The sequence below is a fragment of the Akebia trifoliata genome, chromosome 8, assembly GCF_017979445.1.
Source record: "Akebia trifoliata isolate Shusen 1 chromosome 8, ASM1797944v1, whole genome shotgun sequence".
In the NCBI taxonomy this organism is placed as follows: Eukaryota; Viridiplantae; Streptophyta; class Magnoliopsida; order Ranunculales; family Lardizabalaceae; genus Akebia; species Akebia trifoliata.
The window spans coordinates 41,132,477-41,147,609 of NC_141382.1; the positions used below are offsets into that span (position 1 = coordinate 41,132,477).

The following is a 15,133-nucleotide window of genomic DNA, read 5'->3' on the forward strand; positions in this document are numbered from 1 at the left end:
AATACTCTTCAAAAACTTAAATTACAAAAATAAAATTTTAATAAAATCAAAATTTCATTATTAGTTCATCAACAAAACAGACTTTCAGTTAAAAGGGTGAACCTAATCTTGTATTTTACTAATGTTGACCTAACATCCCCAATTTTATAAGGGGATGCTACTAAATTTTAAAAATAAAATAAAATAAATGATTACTTAAAAGACCCTCGCTGAAGGGTTTCTTTCTAAATAGATCTTAAGTTTTCGATTGTAGCTTGGCTGGACATTTAGTATACTTTTTCTTTCTAAATGGTCCCTGGACCTCACCACCCACATTTATCATGATTGAATGCCTTAACTATTCAAACTCATCGATTTCATTCAAATATTGGATTTTTAAAATCTCAATCGTGTTTCAAAGACTTCATTCCGTCAGAAAGGATTTAAGAAAGAACAAAAAGCCATTTTCAAGGGTTTTTTCATTTTATCTTTTATTTTTTGTTTTTAGATGAAAATTGATCAAAAATGATTCTTTTGGGTTGAAATCATCTGAACAAGTCGTTATCTCAATTTTCCATATATTTTAGTTGGAAAAATTCGAAAATTGAAAATGGGTGAGTTTTACTAGTGTTGTGTTTGACAGTAAAAATTGTGAACTCGACACTAAATAGAGAAGCATCGAGTTCTACAGTACTAAAAAGTGGTGAACTCGAGAGTAAATATAAAATTGGTGAGTTCGCTAGTAATGAGGGACCATTAAGAAAGAAAAAGTTTACTAAACGTCCTATCAAGCTACTGCACAAAACTTAGGGACTATTTAGAAAGAAACCCTTTGGCAAGAGTCCTTTAAGTAATTTTTCCAAAATAAAAATAAAAATATTTACATGGTAGGAAATCGGCATCACATAATGCTGGGAGCTGCATCGCCATATTACGATCCACTCCAGGTATTATTGGGCCATTGATAAGCATGCACAGGCACGCCTGTCCGAGCGTCCGAACAGCGGTGCAGCAAACTTCACTAGGAGGGATGGGTCTGAATGGGGTCATTGCAGGCCTACATGGTATCATTTGAAGAAGAGATGAGAAGAAAGTGTCACTGCACCCTTGCATCCCTACCCCATGCTCTACCATGCTACCCATCACCACCACTAAGACCAACCACACCACCACCTTTTCAATAGCCTTCATCTTTCAAATCTACCAATTTTTTAACTCTATATATAATGTGCTCTAGTTCTTTGTAGAGTTACATATGTGGTGTGGTGAGCTTTGTTGCATATATAATAGGTCTGGGGTGACGACTTCATCCGTTATTCGTTTCCATCCTACCTTTACACTATACTCGTTCATGTAATTTTTATGTTAAATCTGCTTTTAAACTGATTTGTCAAGAGATAATATGCATGGAATAATGAGTTGGGCATGATACCAAAACCGTTTTTCCAATTCGAATTTCATGAATCTTTCCTAGTAAACCTTCTCTAGGGAAGAAACATCTGGTTATTGAACAAGAAAGGATAATCAAGAAATTAACCATAACATATGAAGTTAGATAGAAAAAAAAAACCTAAATCAGGAAAAAATCACGAAATTTTCACTAATGCTAAAAAGCTAAAAGATGGGAAAAGAGGCGAAAAATTAATTACAATTCATTCTCCTGCAGAAAATGAGAATAAATACCTTAACATGCCTACTATACTATAAGGCTTCACAAAATATATCAATTGTAGGCTTTTAAAACTCCCCAATTTCCATAACCCACATCTTATATATAATTGATGTTTATTACCTCCATTTAATAAAAACTCATGAGAATTCAACTCTCAAGGTATTTCATATTTTAACATCGTACCACAGTCACGGTCGGTTCCAATCCTTCGATCAAACGGGCCATAGTCTTGGATTATGCCATTTTCGAATCATTTATTCCTCCCATAATTATTCTCCCTCACATATCGTGTAAGATCTCCTCTAGTTTTTTCGTTAAAGACTTTTCCAATGAGTTTTTATTCAAGCCAATTTAAGTTTGTATACCTTTCGGAGAGATCATGAGAGACTTGATCTAATGGACCATCGGCTCTAACAGACTAAAAAAAACAATTGGAATGCATCAATGTTTGCCTTCACACACAAACCATCGGGGCCCTCAAAGTATCTTATACCTTGATTAAGACTTTACATTCTTAAAGGTAACTAGAAAAACAAGACATTTTCTTTTACAATGTCTAGCCTTGTCACAATTGAAACATGACGTTATCTTTTACTGAGCAAGTCGTCTATTGGTAGGTTTGATAATCCTTGTCCCATATGTATGATTTTTCATCTGACTTTCCGTAGGCACGTTCATCAGCTCACTCATTATTATTATTTTGATAACGATGTCCGACTAGGGGTACCGGATGAGCCAGGATAGGAACCAAGGCACATGGGACCCTCTCCTGGGCACGTGCAACGCCTGCACATCGATCACACACACCAGGTAAGTGAGGGAACGCCCTTGCAGGTGGCCACAAGGAATTATTCCTCATACTGGATATCAAACATGCAACCTATGGACTCTCATCGCTTATTGGATTCAAAATTGCTTTTATGCCACCCCTTTGGGGCTTACTATTATCATCATCATCAATTTGTTTATATTGTTAATCAACACAAACCCATTGAATGGTGGATGGAGAAACTCCATAATGGTATCTATCCAAGTGATAAATTGACTTAAATGCCGAGTAGTCTGACTTTCTTCGCTAAACAACCTAGCATCATCCATCTTTTTTATGTTGGCTCTGTAAAATATCTGACAATGAAATCAAGATATAATACTTTGCTAATTCACTATAGTCATTCCACTATTATATTTCTAATAGTTAGATTGGCCAAAGATCTGATAGAAGAATGGGTTTGGCTGCGAAGGCATATGTCAATTTTATTTTTCTTCTAGAAGAAGTTTCATTAATGATCTACAATCACATAGTTTGGACTGACTAGTTTTTATCCTTGAGGATCTTAAAATTAAAGGGTGAAAGCCAGTCATTTTAGGGATTTAGTGATAAAATGGATTTGAGATTACCATCTAACATGAATGTATTTGATTATGTGATTGAAACTATTTTAATCTTAATATAGTTTGATGACTCTTGGATATAAGTCAAGCATCTAAAGCCTAATTATGTTCTAATATAATCTTGTCTTTTGTTGTGCCACTGCATATATTGCCCTAATTAATTAGATTACATGTATAGATTCAAAATCCATTCATCTCTACAAGTTAAAAAATTCCTACTTTGGCATTATCGTTTGTATTCTCTTAGTTAAGTACCCACTCACCGTGAAATTTTACATAGCTTAAAGAAAGCTAATGCTTTGGTAATAGAGATATTTACGAAAACATGACTAATTTTTGATGAAGTATGATTTCGGTTTATTATTCATTTTAATTACCAAAACATGAACAATAACAATATGGAAAGTTTTAAGGCAGATTTACCAAAACATGCACAACTTTTCGTTTATTTACCAAAACGGTACACTATTCAAAATATTTCCGAAAACGGTAATTTTACCATTTTCGGAATTAATTTTTTTTACCAAAACGGTAAAAACAGTAAAATGTATTTTTTTTATACCGAAAATATCCTTTTTATTTTTTGACTAAAATTACGAAAATAAAATTGATTTCGGTAAAAAAAAATTGTAAATACATATGATTGTTGGATTACCGAAAGAGAGTGAATCTTTTTAGTTGGATTTTCATTTTTTTAAGGTTAAAATTATAAATACATATGTAAAACAAAAAAAAGGGTATTTTCGGTATAAAAAAAAATACATTTTACTGTTTTTACCGTTTTGGTAAAAAAAATTAATTCCGAAAACGGTAAAATCACCGTTTTCGTAAATATTTTGAATAGTGCACCATTTTGGTAAATAATTTCAAAAACTCTACCGTTTTGGTAAATTATTCAAGTTTTTTTAAAGTGACAATTTCACAGGTTTAAAGTGCTTGTCTTGCAGGTTTCGCTACTTTTAGCGAGATTGTCACTATACAAACCAATGAGATTGTTAGTTTGAGGGGAAAAACCTGTGATTTCGCATGTTCACGTTTTGACAATTAAAATGAACAGTTAGCCGAGATAGTAAATTCGTCAAATTCAGCTCACAAGATGGTAATATTGTTCTCACCATACCCCATACCATTGTGAAATTTCACATAGCCTAATGAAAGCTTCTTCATTGATAATATTGTTCCTCCAAAATTCCATAAATTTCACATATGATGAGAAATGATGATTAGCCGAGCCATATCATATCTCATGAGTCACATCACATGTAATCTCATATTTTAGATTTATGCTATCGACGGTTTAGATTGGATTCGTAATGTTTAAGTACGACATGGCGAATTGATCATAGGGTTTCGAACTCTTGAAAATTAATTGTCTTTTAGAAGTACACAAATTTTCACCAGTCACTCCAAACACCTTCATGTTCTTCATTGATCATCTACAATCATTATCAAAAAATTTAAAACAAAATTTCGTAAGTGTTTGTTTGATTATCCACCGAAAATGAGCTCGATTGTCATTTTTCATGGAAAAACCTATTTTACACTACTTGATTGAATTTTTATCATGAAAAATGAAAACACACCCTCATATAAAAATCCAACAAAGTGTTAAATTTCATTTTCTTATGGGATAAGTTGAATAATAAATTTCACCCCAACAAAATTGTAATGTCTAATTTTCTTCATCTTCCCCACCACCAACTACCACAATTGCTGTCACCGTCAACCTTCGTCCTCACCTTTGACCACATAACCGAGTATCCCCATAGACAACAGATCGGCCTTGTATCTGAACTTTTGCCTAGTCCATAGACCATGGTCTTGTCCAAAGACTAGTCCCGAGACACGTGCAATAGTCACACATCACACACACTAGGTAAGTGGGGGTGCGCCCTCACGAGCACCCCTTAGGAATTAATGCTCATACTGGGTATCAAACTCATGACTCACGGGCATTAAACACTTATCGGCCCGAAATTGCCATTGAGCCAACCCCTCGAGGTTTTCTTTTTTACTTGGTATTTTTTCAAGTACAATCAAATGTTGGATTTCAATTTTTCATGTTGCCCATTTTCCTGTGAATGAAATTTGAAATCTATGGAATTGAATTTTTCATAGGTAAACATAATCAAATAATGAATTGCGCTTGACAATGTCCCTCTAATTATATTTTTAAATAAACAGTAAATCAAATAATTATTCTCCCAAGATTTGGAAATATCAAATAACTACCCTCCTCTTTAAAAATCAATTAAATCAAAATTCAACACATTCATCACATGAGATCATTCACTACATACATTTATCAAATGAATTAGATTAATTTTAAGTATCTCATAACATAAAATTGGTCTAAGATCGAATCCCAGACTACTATATGTAAGTTTAGATTAAACGTTATGGATGTACGAGGAGCACGAAATCATAAATATAGTTTTGAGTGTGCGTTAATTTTTCAACTGTAGATGAAGCCAAAAGTATATCACTTATTTTGCTTAGAAATTTCTTGAACAGAGCTTCTCAATGAACTTTGGTTTAGCAAAAATGGATAAGATACGAGTTTGGTACGCGTGTTCATCTATTTTCTTGATCATTTTTTTACTATAATGTTAAAATTATTAAAATAGATAATTTAATTTAAAAAAGATGGGATCTGCAACTTTGATTTCTAAATACAAGACTTAAAAAAAAACATTTCAAGAAAAATCAAGAATCAATAAAGACTTAAATTCTTGAAATATGATTTCAGTATCCCGATCACAATCACATGTCCCAAAATTGATCAAAAGAGATTGATGATCATCACACGGTCTATTTCAATATGATGATGATCAAATCAATCATCTTGTGATAAATTTGATCATGATTACCAATTTGCACTCATCTTTCTCTAATTTTGATTTCCAAACAAAAAACTTTAATTTAAACTTATAAATAAAAAAAAGATTTGTAAGATTTAATCCTCAATCAATTTTGTTGAAATTTTTATTTATTGAAATAATGTTCAATTTATATATTAACTTAAATTTAGAAAATTATTTGAATAATAATAATAATAATAATAAATCTATCCTACATTTTTTCATTCAAGTTTATTATTATGCTGAGAAAATTTTGCACCAATTTCAAGCTCCGAATCATGTCTTTGATACCAATTGTAGGGAATTTAAAGCAAATTCTATAGAAACTTAAGCTCGATTCCTTTAAAATTGAATAATTGAAAACCTACTCTAGCTACATTTAAATTGTTAGGTATTGATCAATCCAGTTCATGTGTTTTGTCGATGAACAACAAATCTCCGAAAACGAAATATGATTATTTCTTTGAGAATCGATTCCTTACAATTTCTATCAGGATTTTGATATTGAGTACTTCTTACAAACACAAACACAAATGAGTCCATAAATATATATTTGATTTATTCTCTTATTAAATATTAGCAACATCAGCTTCCCCTTTGTTCACTTCACCATATCACCTGCATCATACAAAAATAAATTAAGGGTTGCCAAATAAATAAAAATAAAACTTTATCCTATATAACTTTACTAAATAAATAAGGGTATTTTAGAAACACCCCCGGTTAAATTGGTGATATTATGTTTACCCCCTTGACAGTAAGTCGAAGTTGCTTTTTCTTATTGATTTAATAATGAAATTTTGATTTTTTTTTCCAAGTTTTAATTTATTAATTTAAGTATTTGAAGAGTATTTTTTTTTTAAAGTGAAAATTTCATTAGTAAATCATCTAGAAAACGCAATATTGACTTAATAGTTCGGGGGGTAAACCTTAATATCACCGATTTTACAGGGGGTATTTCTAAAATACCTAATAAATAATGGGTTGAAGATGGTGGGACAAAAGTCGAGGATTTGGAAAACAATCAAGGGTTACCATATAAATCTAAGTTTTTATCTAGAGGTTGAAGGTGATGAATTTTGATGGGGTTTGGGGGAATTAGGTTGAAGATGAAGAAATTTAAGTCATTTTCACTTAGTCTCTCGTAGAAGACAACAGTCAAATTACCTATGTTGATCCCTAGGAATTTCAGTCATTTTCCATTAGTCTCCCAAGATGTTAAAGAACAGAATTATCTCAATCAAATATTTCCCCACAACTAAATTACCTATATTGATTCACGAAATATATGACATGTGTTTGGAAAATAACTGAGATGGGAAGATATTCTCTAGGGATTTCAGATTTCCTAAGAAATCCATCCCTAGAAAACTTTTATCGATCCCTAGGAAATTTGTGTTTATCATAATACCTCCGTAATTAATCCAAAATATATATATATATTTTTTATGGGTAACTTGAACTTGAACCAACAATCTGAAAGTTGGATTGCAATATGTCAACCAACCGACACATGGGACCAAACCCGTCGGACATTTAAAAGTCCTATTTGATTTGTACAAACTTATTTCTTAAATAAATCAAAACAAACTTGACCGATATAGGAAAGAAATGCTCACATGGTTCAAAATTCGCCGTGCATTTTTCGGGGAGTTGCATCGCCATATTACGATCCACACCAGAGATTGGTGGGCCATTCAGTAGCACACACAGGCACGCCTGTCCGAGCGTCTGAACAGCAGCACAGCAAGCTTGGCTAGGGGGGATGGGCCCGAATCGTGTCAATGCAGGCCTACATGGTATCATTTGAACAAGGGATGAGAAGAAAGTGGTGCTGCACCCTTGCCCTGCCCCATGGTCCACCATACTAGCTATGACCATCATGAACACCAACCACACCACCACCTTCATCTTTCAAATCTACCTATTTTTAACTCTTATATCAGCTTCAACTACTATTGAGAAATTCTCTAACTTGTAAGGTTGGATATATATAGTCATAGAGAGAGAGAGAGAGAGAGTTCATAAATTGTACATTTCCATCCTACCTTCACATACACACTGATTCATGAAGTTTTGATGCCAACTCTGCTTTGTCAAGAGATGATGAGCATGGAAATAAGTTGGGTATCACACCAAAAACCGTTTTATAACTCTAATTTCATGACTCTTTTCCTGTAACTTTATTTATTTTATTGTAAAGTTTAGTCTCACATGTCCTAAGGAAACAAAAGTGTCTATTGTTGCGTATACTAGTGATGACAAATGCTAACGTCAAGGACTTCAAGGGGACATTAACATCACCTACAACCATAGTCACCGAAGTCTCTAACTTTTTTCTTCTCTGATTTAACCACAACTTTTTTAATAACACGTAACTTCTACGAACTTCACGATTAAATCACAAAAATAATGAGACTGACATTGATGTTTTTGACCTATTAAGGAATCCTAATTCGGATGCATAATTGTCATTTTTATTTATTTATTTTGATTAATATAAACCTTGACTGTGTTGTGGATTTGTGATTACTTGTTTGTGGATGCATAAATGATATCAATATGGGAATTGATAATTTAATATGAAACTTAATGATATAATATAGAAACACCCACTACTAAGTAGAATTACATAACCCTAACCCAGCATGGTTTTTTCTTGACTTTTTTCGATGTTTTTCGATTTTATCGAACTTTTTCCTGAACCCCGATTTGGTGACTATGCCCACAATCTTGTAATTTTTCATAAATATCTTTTTTTTTTCTTTTTCTAATGAAAAAGTACAAAGGATTTTATTTTGTCATTCAATTATTTTCCCTACATAGTTAAAGCGAGCAAAGACAGTTTGCTCTAACTTAGTAAAATAAGGCTAATATACACCTCTCATACCTGTTGTTGCAAACACCAACAGTTATGACCTACCATGGACCATGGTTGTCCTTAATGGTAAACACATTGGTGAAAGGAACCTTCTCTGTAACTGATGCTACAAAATTGTCATTAAATATTTTATTTTTATTTTTATGATGGGGTATTTGAACTAGCGGGACCGGAAGAGCTAGAGCCAGAGATTGGGCCAAGGCACGTGGAAAAATTCCAAATTAACTTAACCAAAATTATAACACACAACTAATCAAAACTTGTTATTGGATTTTATTTTTGTTGAAAGAAAATAAAAAGAGAGCCAAATATTGTGCCAAACATTTTTTCAATGTATGGGTTAAGAGTTTTAGAACGGGCTGATTTTTGATGAGGATCAGTGTGGATGATCTCTATGATGAGAAGATGATCCTCACCAAAAATCAGTCCATTTTGAAACTTCTAACCATATCAAAAGTGATTTATAAAAATTGAATAGTCCACGATTCTTCAACTTGTAATTAGGGTTAGAAGTTTTTGAAATGAGCTGATTTTTGAGGAGGATGATCTCTTTACCATAGAGATCATCCTCACAAAAAATTAGCCCATTATGAAACTTGTAACCCCTATTTTGAAAAATGTTTGGCACAATATTTGGCTTTCTTTAGGGCCTCGGAACGCTTCCCATATATATGGGTTAGGATCCGTGGACAACATTATGGACAACGTTCTAAACAACATGTTTTGCCTTATGTGGGTAAAAAGATTCGGAATGGGCTGATTTTTTGTAAGGATGATCTCTATGGTGAGTGAATCATCCTTGCAAAAAAATCCGCTTATTCTAAAATTGCTAGTCCCAATTTACAAGTTAAAAAATTGTGAATCATTCATTTTAACCGTTAGTTTGTAACCACTTTTTATAGGGTTAGAAATTTTAGAATCAACTGAGTTTTTGTGAAGATGATCAACTCACCATAGAGATCATCCTCACAAAAAGACAGCCTAATTCAAAACTGTTTTGCTATACAAAACAAAACGTTGTCTATAATATTGTCTGCCGATGGTGACCCTATGTATGTGCATATATATATATATATATATATATAGGGTCAGGTTCAAAGGACAACCATTTCAACACACATATAGACAACGTGTTTTGTCTTATATGGGCAAAAATGTTTGGAATGGACTGATTTTTTATGAGGATGATCTCTGTGATGAGGAGATCATCCTGGCCAAAAATCAGCTCATTATGAAACTTTTAGACCATCCAATTTTTGTTGAAAAATTATAGACCGTCCAATTTTTGTTGAAAAATTATAGACCGTCCAATTTTTGTAAATCAATTTTGATGGGATTACAAGTTTTGGAATGGGATGATTTTTGGCCAGGATGATCCCCTCATCACAGAGATCATCCTCACAAAAAATCAGTCCATTCCAAACATTTTTGCTCATATAAGACAAAACACGTTGTCTATATGTGTGTTGAAATGGTTGTCCTTTGAACCTGACCCATATATATATATATATATATATATATATAATATATATATATGGGTCATGTTCCTAAGACTCATATTGAGACTCACATTGCGACACACCGTTTTGTGTTATATGGGCAAAAATGTTTGGAATGAGCTGATTTTTTTGTAAGGATGATCTTTGTGATGAGGAGATCATTCTGGCAAAAAATCATCCCATTCCAAAACTTCTAACCCCATCAAAATTGATTTACAAAAATTGGACGGTCTATAATTTTTCAACAAAAATTGGACGGTCTAGAAGTTTCATAATGAGCTGATTTTTGGCAAGGATGATCTCCTCACCATAGAGATCATCCTCACAAAAAATCAGCCCATTCCAAATATTTTTGCCCATATAAGACAAAACGGTGTGTCGCAATGTGAGTCCCAATATGAGTCTTAGGAACGCTGTTCATATATATATATATATATATATATATATATATATTAATTGCTTTCATGTGAGTAGCTGGTGTAGAAAAGAGTTTTCTTATTGGTGGTTTGACTATTCACATGAATTGACCAAGTTTGCCCTTTGAGCATGTGTTTTACATAAATTTCCTTAAAAAGGTTATTTATTTTGTCTTTTAACGAAGAAACAATAATTTTATTGGCATTGTATAGTGCTACATATATTATTTTATAAAATTGTGATTTTTACTAAAAACTATTATATGATGATGATAATAACCTTACTATTTTTGTAATAAAAGACAATAAAAATAACTTCTATAAGGCTTATTTTAAAAATTATTGTATGATGATGATGATAATAACCTTACTATTTTGTAATAAAAGACAATAAAAATTTCTTCTATAAGGCTTATTTTAAAACTATTGCCCAGAATGTAAATAAAAGAAGAGTTGCGAGAATCTGACTATCCCACACGACATACTCAATCAACTCTCCTGACGTGATAAGTTTGGCAACCGTAGATCTGTATTCCTTGGGATACCCTGTTCCCTTGGGAAACACTTCTATGGGGAAGTGCAGTTTTATATCCCTAGGTGTATGGATCTACGGTTCCCGAATTTGTCACGTTAGAAGAGTCAATTGAGTGCGCCACATGGGGTAATAAGATTATCACGATTCATAAAAGAAATGTCTATAAAGAGGATATCTTTGTGCATGGCTGTTTTCTTATATTTTGTCATTTAAAGACAAATTTCTTCTACTCATATTTTATCCAGTAAATGTTGTCTTCAGTTAAAAAAAATTACTATAAGTAGAGCGTATTTCTAAGTTCATAAAATGTTTCTCCATTACCATTTATCAGTGTTTTAAAAACCAGACCAAAGATTGTTGGAACGGAATTCTTTTGTACTAAATGCGATTCGTGTCATCTCTTTATGAAAATAAATGAAGATAACTTGGGAAAAAAAAATCTATATATAGTTTCAATAGATGTAAAATGGTTCTACCCTGCTCATATGATCATTACCACCTAGCCATGTTATGTTCAACTCTAATTACAAAAATAACTTTTTTTTTTTTAAATGCCCAATAGGCACAGATGAAAAACCATTTTCTTATATTTTGTCATCTCGAAGAAGGGGCATTACATCAAACATCTTCATGAATATATGATTTGAAATTGTACTATACAGTATCTTCTTTGGATGGCTCTGTTAGCCTACATGATCTTAAAGTGGAGATTTTATCAGTTTTTTCACCTCCACAACTAAAAATCTTATACTTTCTACTTCCCAGCTTAAAAGAGAAGGCAGCTTTGCTCCCTATCTCGTTCCCCATTTTTTCCCATCTTACTTTCTTTCCATAGGCATATCATATTGTAGGCTTTGAGTATGGCTTCGGCTTGCTTGAACATGTGCAGTTTGCCCGTTTATCCGAAAGTGTCTGCAAAAGTAAGAGAAAATGATGAAGGAAAAGTATAGATGTTTGAAGGGTGTGTGTGGGTTATATGAGTTATGTTACTTGCTTAATACCTTGACCTGTTTTTGGAGATCTTTAATGTACTCCAAAGCTAAGTTTAACATATCTGCAGTGTTCGTTTGCTGCCAAGAAAGACGGAGAATTTTGAGTTTCAATAATAAACAACATTTTGTGGGGATGGAGGAAGAAATGCATGAAAAATTCTACCTTGTCCATGTTTGGAACGAGCTCTTGCAATTTTCTCATTCGCTCGCTAATCCGAGTTCTTCTCACCTGAAAAAACAAATTAACCCCAAATAACGATATTCAGAATTGCAAGCATGGGTTTGATCACATATCGGTGACTAATGAGTCTTACAATCATGAAATGTAGTTGAAGATGAAGAAATGAAAAAGTTGGGTGTATTAAGAAAACTCACCCTCTCTGCGATACTTCGTGGGTGAGTGGCACAACCCCTCTTGGCTCGGATCTTACATGGAACAGAGTCCTGAAACTGCAAAAACTTTTTGATGGTGGCCATCTCTCCTAAGGTCTTGGGCAAACTAAAGTGGTGTGTCAAGCCAGGAGTATGGTTGCCAGCCTCTCCATTCTGATTAAAAACAGAATTACAGATCAAAACAACCAAAGAGATATATAAACAAAAAAATAGATCTAATCTGCAAATCCTACCTGGGTCTCCAATGGGTTCGAAGCTGAAATCATCTTGTTATTGATATCTCCAACTCTTTTAAGTCCCGTGAAATTGTCGTTTGAGGAATCGTCCCAAGAACCAATAGGGAATCCAGGTATGTATCTATTGCTACCGTTACCGTTTCCCAAGCTTCCATCATCAGGGCTACTTGGTCCAACGCATTCATTCCCAATTTCAGAGATCTGAGACATTAGTCCTGATGAAGAAGGTGGCCCAGACGAAAAATGTATCTGACCCTTCAACCTGCTAGATGACCCATCTACTTCTCCATTAGTACCACTCCCAACTCCGAAATTGCTCATACCCCTCATTACACCATACCCTGCTAGTAGTTGCTAAGACTCAAATTTTTAGTTATTCCTTCTTATTTGCTAATTAAGCTAGAAATATTCAAGATATTGCTTGCATATGGATATTGATTCAAGAATAATATAGAAAAATAAACAAAGATGCAATCACACACAGAAAGACAAATTTATGGGTTCCTGTAAATGTCTTGTATTCTATTGGGGTACGCTGAGCTGGCGAGTGAAACCCATCGCTCTACTCTCCTGTTTTTGGCTATAAATCTCTAGGGCTGTAAAATTTGAGAGAAAATAGTGATTGTTCTTGATCTGATCCATGGACGTAGGCATACTGTCAAACCACTTAAATCCTTGTATTTTTGTTCTCTTTGCTGCCTTGTTTTTCATAAAAATCAACACCCATCTACTATGAAGAGAAAACTCTATACAGATTACACCTCTCACCGAATAAAAAGAAATATATTCCCCAAGAAACGTAAAAAAAAATACAAAAATATGAAGAAAAAAAATTTTGATTTGGGGACTCCACCACTGAAACCCCACCTTGGGGAGTGGGCCAGCCTAGAGAGCTCAACACCGAGCTCTAGCTCTACGGGGCATAAGATGTGGAATGATTAACAATCACTCCTTAGTACTATCAGGCTCCACAAACCATAACAGGTTGAAGTACAAAATGTCAATTCTACAAAATCAAGCTCAAGAAAGAGGAGAGAAAAATGTTGAGCATCTAAGATTAAAGCTTCAGCAAATTCTCTACTTCTAAAAATTCAAAATTTCCAGAATTCCATTATATAAATTAGCAACTCGAAGTTCCAAAGATGAAAATTCTTAAGGAAATCTATCATTCAACTAAAGTTTCACAAATTCCTTCAACTCTCAGAATATCAAAAGCTTCACAAAAAATCAAAATCCAGAAAAAAGAAGATTAACAGAATAAGAAGAGAAGATTATACCGTTTGCGACGCTTAAATGGGAGAAAATCCCAGCAGGAGAGCTGCTTTGCCTGATAAGATTCGAACAATTACCGCCACTACCAATCTTCATCTGCGCAGAGTGATCGATCGAAGTCGAATTCATCACTCTATAAGAACTTTCCGCCGCAGAAGAAGAGATCGCCAAGCCGTGAGTTGCCATTAATTGTGGAGATGAAGCTTGGTGGTACATCAACCGTGGACCGATTTCCTTCTGGTGCTCTATTGCTCCCAAAAACTGAGATTTTTCTGTGAGATTTGGAGAACTCGAATAACTATTACCACCAGACATATACCTAGCGAACATTCTTTGGGCTTCTGGACTTGAAGATCGATGAGGTAAGAAATCATCGCATCCTTCAGTCTCACTAAATCCATCAATGAAATTCTCAATTTGAGAACTTGGAGCAGACCGATATCGCATTAATCCAGAGTTCATCTGCCTCTGCTGTTGTTGTTCTTGAAGAAGATGATCTCCATTCATGTCTTCTTCTGTAACTGTAAGTAGGCCTCTGCTTCTGAATTATCAAAGCTACTTCAATTCCTTTTAAAACAGAACCAATCGAATCGAATAGAATAAGAAATCAGAAAAGGAGGACAAAATCATCAATAACAACAACAATTCTGAAACTCAAAAAAATAAAAAAAATAAAAAAAATTTGATCCCAAACTTTCTTGCAGTAATTTCTTCTTCATTTCCTCTCTCTCTCTCTCAACATTATTTTTTCACCCGTTTTTTCTTATTTTGGTGTTCGAGAATAAAAAGTTGAGTTTCAGACACTTTTGCTTCACGTATCGTATCGTAACGTACCCCACTAACTGACGGTCAAATCACGTCCGTCAGCTATGAACAGGGGTGGTATGTAATTTAGACATAACCCCTTCGGATTTGGATGAATATTTGAGATACCCTAATGACATACCTTGTGAAAGACTATTAAATAGACTAAAATACCCTTATCTCCAACAACTTTCTTTAAAA

General features: G+C 33.7%; 1 protein-coding gene across 2 annotated transcripts; it reads right to left on the reverse strand.

Moving 5' to 3' along the window:
- Positions 1–11,662: 11,662 nt before the first annotated feature.
- On the reverse strand, positions 11,663–14,880 carry LOC147396852 (transcription factor bHLH130-like). Of its 2 annotated transcripts, none has more exons than XM_086452108.1 (6): positions 14,134–14,880; positions 12,854–13,200; positions 12,603–12,773; positions 12,391–12,456; positions 12,237–12,305; positions 11,663–12,147 (listed from the first exon to the last, which is right to left on the reverse strand). In XM_086452108.1, the coding sequence occupies exons 1-6, from the start codon at positions 14,633–14,635 to the stop codon at positions 12,076–12,078; spliced, it is 1,227 nt and encodes a 408-aa protein (XP_086308234.1). In that variant the 5' UTR covers positions 14,636–14,880; the 3' UTR covers positions 11,663–12,075. The 2 variants fall into 2 exon arrangements, with proteins under 2 accessions (XP_086308234.1, XP_086308235.1); XM_086452109.1 differs by having other exon boundaries at positions 12,854–13,197; positions 14,134–14,879.
- Positions 14,881–15,133: the final 253 nt, after the last annotated feature.